Source organism: Mustela nivalis, assembly GCF_964662115.1.
Source record: "Mustela nivalis genome assembly, chromosome: 7".
NCBI lineage: Eukaryota > Metazoa > Chordata > Mammalia > Carnivora > Mustelidae > Mustela > Mustela nivalis.
In genome coordinates this window covers 94,438,434-94,445,049 of record NC_139026.1, presented here as the reverse complement: position 1 = coordinate 94,445,049, position 6,616 = coordinate 94,438,434, and the positions used below count along the sequence as shown (strand labels likewise).

At 35.0% G+C, this 6,616-nt stretch overlaps 1 protein-coding gene and 1 pseudogene across 2 annotated transcripts; one reads left to right on the top strand and one right to left on the bottom strand.

The window, feature by feature from the left end:
- Positions 1-724: 724 nt before the first annotated feature.
- LOC309869851 (olfactory receptor 6C2-like) lies at positions 725-1,694 on the top strand (the record flags this gene model as incomplete). Its single annotated transcript, XM_082741629.1, is given in 2 exon segments — positions 725-753; positions 755-1,694. Coding segments are annotated over 2 exon segments (969 nt in total).
- A 3,918-nt stretch (positions 1,695-5,612) lies between these two features.
- LOC309870325 (olfactory receptor 6C6-like) lies at positions 5,613-6,604 on the bottom strand (annotated as a pseudogene). The gene has a single exon. The product of its transcript is annotated as an olfactory receptor 6C6-like (transcript).
- Between the last annotated feature and the right edge of the window lie 12 nt (positions 6,605-6,616).

Below are 6,616 nucleotides of genomic sequence, written 5' to 3'. Positions count from 1 at the left end.
GCCATAACCACTCCTCATGTGCTTCCAATTTCTCCAGAAAAAAAAGCTTCAAGCAGATAATGAAACTGAGTAAAATTTCAGTTAGTGATAAGAGAAATATTCTTAGAAAAAAAGGATACCTCAAAGTTTATGATTTCATTGCCCCAAGGGGTGGAAGTGTGTCATGAATAAATCTATTCCAAAGTGTAAAGTACAAGGATAGTATACCCTTAAAAATCATAAATAATTTTGTTTTACTTGGACTATATTACTTAACAATCCCTAAAAAATTTATTTTTTTCAAATACAGTCATGATCATTTAGTAGAGTATAAAGTCAATTGGGTGATATTTACATTTATTTTTCATAAGTTAGAATAGAAAGCATCAGAGAGCAAGGTGGATAAGTATTTTTTTGGGGGGAAGTTTTTGTTTCACTAATATGCAAGTGTGCATTTGTGTGTATATTTGTGTGTGTGTGTGTTTGTGTATATGTGTGTGCATGTACATTAGACTGCAATATAAAAAGTATATCTTGCCATGTATTGTGGTCAAAACATCTGAAAGCTAAGTTTCAAACCTATCAGATGACATGTCAGCAGAGGTGAGAGCATGAATTATTAAGAAATATTCATTATCAAGGAAAACAAAATATATGTAAAATACATTGCTAGAATTTTCTAAGCAAATCCATTGTAACACATTTTTTCAACCTTCTTCTCAGATCTTGAGTCCCTCAGTTTTATATGCAAATTGGGCAGAAGTCAGGACCCAGGAATGAGAAACCATACGTCACTAACCAGTTTCATCCTTCTGGGATTAACAGATGACCCTCAACTACAGATTCTGATTTTTATATTTCTACTTATTACCTACATGTTGAGTATAACTGGAAACCTGACCATCATCATTCTCATATTAATGGATTCTCACCTTAAAACTGCAATGTACTTTTTTCTCCAAAACTTTTCCTTCTTAGAAATCTCATTCACTTCTGCCTGTATTCCTAGATTCTTGTACAGTTTAGCAACAGGTGATAGGACTATTACCTATAATGCTTGTGCATGCCAACTTTTTTTTACATATCTTTTTGGAGTAACAGAATTTTTTCTCCTTGCTGCCATGTCCTTTGATCGATACATAGCCATCTGCAAACCCCTGTATTACATGATTATCATGAACCACAGGGTCTGCAAAAGGCTAATCTTCTGCTGTTGGATGACTACTTTGTTGGTCATACTCCCACCACTTAGCTTAGGACTGGACCTGGATTTCTGTGACTCCAATGCCATTGACCACTTTGCCTGTGATGCTAATCCTATCCTGAAGATCTCATGCTCAGATACATGGTTCATTGAGCAGATGATTATTGTATGCTCTGTGTTAATCTTCATTATGACTCTTGTGTGTGTGATTTTGTCCTACCTGTATATCATCAGAACAATTCTAAGATTCCCCTCTGCCCAGCAAAGGACTAAAGCTTTTTCTACCTGTTCTTCCCACATGATTGTAGTTTCTATCACCTATGGAAGCTGTATCTTTGTCTATATCAAACCTTCGGCAAAAGATGAAATGGCCATTAATAAGGGCGTATTTATGCTCACTACTTCCATTTCACCCATGTTAAATCCATTTATTTATACTCTGAGGAACAAACAAGTGAAACAAGCCTTTAATGACTTAGTCAAAAGATTTATATTGCTCTCAAAGAACTAGGGGAATGTTGATCCCTAAGCATGTTTTCTTTAGTTTTTATCCTATTTTGTCTTGATGTAGATTTGGGTTTCCATTCAGTACTGCCACTGATCAAGTCACCCTTTACACCTCATAAGTCAACTTTTTTGAGAATGATAATCTTTATTAAGAAAAAAATGAGAATAGTTGTTTCAGGAAATCTAAGCGTGATTTCACTCTCAACCTTCCCTTACCAATGCTGAAAGGATTGGGAAACTATTCATAAAATACTGGAGCAATAGTGTACATTATTCCTCCACAAAAAAATACTCTAGAAGAGAAATAATGTTAAAAAGAATCAACACTTTTTCTAAGTGTAACAGCCAAAAAAAAAAAAAATTTCAAAAACTCAAAATGAATTTTAAAACAAGGAATAAGCATAAAGATTTAAAATTTCAAAAAAGCATTTACTGATAAAGCTTTAAAACCACAAGATTCACATATTTTATTGAATGAATCCAATCCAATATCAAAGTTATTTAAAAATTGCCAAAACAGGGATGCCTGGGTGGCTCAGTTGGTTAAGCGGCTGCCTTCGGCTCAGGTCATGATCCCAGCGTCCTGGGATCGAGTCCCACATCGGGCTCCTTGCTTGGCAGGGAGCCTGCTTCTCCCTCTGCCTCTGCCTGCCACTCTGTCTGCCTGTGCTTGCTCTCGCTTCTCTCTCTATGACAGATAAATAAAATAAAAAATCTTTGAAAAAAAAATTGCCAAAACAGGCATGAATTAAATTAAGATGAAGGGAGAAATGTACTGGTACTCCCTATTAAAGAATTAAAGCCGACATTGAAACTACATAAAACAGATTGATACTGATGTACTAAATGAAATGTTAAATTTTGAATGTAGGTATTTAAATTAAGCAAGCAGATGGCAGGAGGTGGAAGAGAACTAATTGGGCTAGAAAATTGATAGTAAATAACCAGCAAGCCAAATATACTAGGAATAGAGAAAAGAGAAACAGACTACAATGTGAATATTAATATCAATGAAATGATTTGCTTTTAAAAAATGAAATCTTTAGATATTTCTAGAGTCCAAAATATATACCTAATGATAACTCACAAAGAACGATCAGCATTTAATTACTCCTTACATTATTCATCAACTTCCACTTCTGCAGTTCAACATATTAAAACCTCCTTAGATACTTTTTCTTTTACTTCAGGTTATTGCTCATATTGCAGTGTCTATAAGCAGGAATTCCCCCCACCTCCCCGCCCCGCCTTTTCAACTACCCAGTCCCCAGAGTCCTCTAGTTGAAATGCCATTTCCACAAGGAATCATTTGCTTACTTTGTCTTACTGTTCCAACAGCACGACAACACCATGCCTGGTCGGTCTTACCCATTAGATTTCTATCACCACTAAGTTCCTGCACTCAGAACTCTCATCAAACTACAATGTCATCTTTACTTGTCTTTATTCTACTCTAAATGTTAAATGCCTTAGAGAACGTCTCTCTGTATGCCAAATTCTAGAATGCTTTACTCCTGGCACATGGACAAATATCAGTTAACATGATAGATAATCTCCCAATACAGTGATTTGGTACTTCTGACAATGCAAAAAGAGAATTTTTATGTGAAGATAAAAAAATACAAAGGTAACATTTCGCATGAATCTGTGAACAAAGGATGAAAGAAAGTCATGGTTATCCTGTTAAAATGTTTATTTTTAAATTTCTGAATGAAATAGAATGAAAGCCAAAATTTATTGAGAATTTATAATACTGATAAACCTCAAAATATCCCTACAACTTTTATTTATTGTCATAATTTACACTGGAGAAGTGTAGACAAATCAAAGTTTAGAAAAATGAATTATTGCTAGCAAGTGATAGAACTAGCCTTCAAAGGTAGTTTTATTGATTTCTGAAAGACTCTTTTTGTTCAAGTAAATGCATCTGCTTCTCCAGAGACAGCAAGATGATTTCAAGGAATATCCCAAGAAATACCTTCCAATACTAAAATTGAGAAAGATGTACATCATAAATAATGTATAAAGATAAAAGTAACATGTGTTACATTTTATATATATACACATATACTTTATTAATACTGTTAACAATAAATGATATTATTTTAATTGAATAATATACTATAAAGTGATCAGATTAAATTTAAAAAGTCAGATTACCATATATAAAATGAAGAACAAGTGGGAATGGGGAGAAAAAGTAAAAGCAAGAAAAGAGGGAAAAAGGAAAAATGGCCTTATTATCTGGGTCTTCAGCTTTGTTGGGGAAAGCCTGGTTCTACGCATTTTTCTTGGTGTTAATCATCTGTTCCATTACAGAACCTCCTACTGTGAGTCCATGAAAGGAACTCAAAGGCCCTACATGGGTATCTCAAGATCTTAGAGTGCTAAAAGAGAAATTCTCTAAGTTCAGTCCCCATATGGACCAATAATGTTTAGCGGTCTTCCAAATTTCAACCAGGCAAAAGCATTTGGGCAGCAATCCTCACCCTATAGTTATGGTTTAACTTCAGATTTCTAAAATATTTAGCTTCTCTGATTTTTGGATTCTGCCATAACCTATGCTACTAATTCATCAGTTTAAATCTAGGAGACGTATGTACTTTGGTTAAGATTTATCTTTGCTTTTTTCTCCATGTGGGAATTTCTTAGTCTACCTACAGCACTAAGATGGGGGAATAGAATTTAACTTGTGATTATCAAGTGCTCAGTGATCTCAAGTTTATATAACTGCTATCACACCATTATTTCTGACTTCTTTAACCAGAGGTGAAAAATCATTTTCTGTACACGTCTGGTTTATCTTCTGGGCTTAGAGTTTGGTCACATAGGTAATGGTATCCCATGATATTAGTTTTCAAGACCATATTATTTAATCACACATTTCCTTAATATGTGTTCCAAACAAATTGCGAAATAAACACAGACATAAGATGAGTGGAAATATTTTTTTCATTCATGATAAAGGTAGATAAAGAATGTGGCTAAGATGAGTTTCCTTAAATTGGCTTGATGCACCTGCTAAATTTGAACCTGAACTTTTCTGAAATCACTAGGTGAGGACATGCTACCCCAGTGAGCTAACTCAGTGGCAAATGGAGAAATAGGGCAGCATGCTTGCCTTATAAATAGCCAGTCATGAACAATGATTTTTTTGAGATTACTTTTCAACTTTATTGAGGTATAATTAACATATAAAATTGTAAAATATTTAAAGTGTCATTGTGATTATATTATATACATGTACATTAGAAGAGAATTCTTCTCATCTAGTTAATTTAAACACTTATCACTTTACATATTTACTCGTGTGTGTGAGAACATTTAAATTCAACTCTCTAAGCAAAATTCAGTTATAAAGTGTTATCAACTATAGTCATCATGTTATACAATAGATCCTCAGACCTCTCCCTAATTCCTTCACCTCCAGCCCCGTACAACCACTTTCTACTCTATTTTTATATGAGTTTGATTTTCTTTTAGATTCTACATATAAGTGATACCGTGCAGTATTTGTCTTTATCTATCTGACATATTTTTTAGCATAAAAGCATCAAGCATCAAGGTCTATTCACAGTGTCAGACATGGTATGATTTTTATCCCAATCTCAACAAGCAGATAAATTTTGTAGAAAATGATCTAATAATCTAGGTACTTAAGCCATTCTCATTCTCTTATTTATTTGAGAGAGAGCAAGCAAGTGAGAGAGAGAGAGCACACGAGCACGGGGGAGGGAGAACCAGACTTCCTGATGAGCAGGGAGCCAGATACAGGGCTTGATCCCAGAACCCTGAGATCATGACCTGAGCAAAAGGCAGCCACTTAATCAACTGAACCACCAGGGTGCCCCAATAAATAAATATTTTTTTAAAAGGGCAATATTTTTATTCATTTTACCCCTTCATACTTTTTAGAATTTTCTCATTTGTTTGAAGCAAATAAAACTTTTTGAACCCTGTCCTTAAAGGCCTGTTTCACTTGCTGGTTCCTTAGTGTATAAATGAAGGGATTCAATAAGAGGGCAACTGAGGTATTGAGCACAGCTACTCCTTTGCTTGAAGTCACTCTGTTATTTGCTGACGGTTTTATATATATGAAGATGCAGCTACCATAAGAGATGGAAACTACAATCATGTGGGAAGAACAGGTAGAAAATGCTTTAGTCCTTTGCTGAGCAGAAGGGAATTTGAGAATTGTCTCGATAATTTAGCCATGGGAGAGAAGCGCTAACATCAATGTGACCACTAGTGTCAGCACAGCCAAGAAAAAGGACATTAGCTCTAGGAAATGTGTATCTGAGATCTGCAGGATGGGAGAAGAATCACAAACAAAATGATAAATGACATTGGAAGCACAGAATTCCAGCTTGAGTCCCAAGATGATTGGAGGAAAGATGATCAGGAATCCAGTTACCCAAGAGCTGAGTACAAGTTGGTAGCAAACTTTGTTGCTCATGATGGTGGTATAGTGGAGAGGTCTACATATAGCCACATAACAGTTATAGGACATAGCCGCCAGAAGATAAAATTCAGTTACTCCCAAAAAGATAAAAAAAAAACAAAACAAAACACAACTGAGTCATACACCTTATATAGGAAATAGTTCTATCCTTTGTCACAAGGCTCACCAGGAGCCGTGGAATACAAACAGTTTGTGAACAAGATTTCTAAAAAGGAGAAATTCCTTAAGAAGAAATACATAGGTGTCTTCAGGTGGGAATCCAGCAGAGTGAGAATGAAGATGGTTAAGTTTCCTGTTGCACTCAACAAGTAGGTAAAATATAGAAAGAGGAAAATCACAACCTGCAATTCAGGGTCATCTGTCAGACCCAAAAGAATAAAAAAGCCACAGACTGGGAGAAAAAAATTTGCAAAAAAACATCTGGATGAATGGATAAGGAAGATGTGGTCCATATACACTATGGA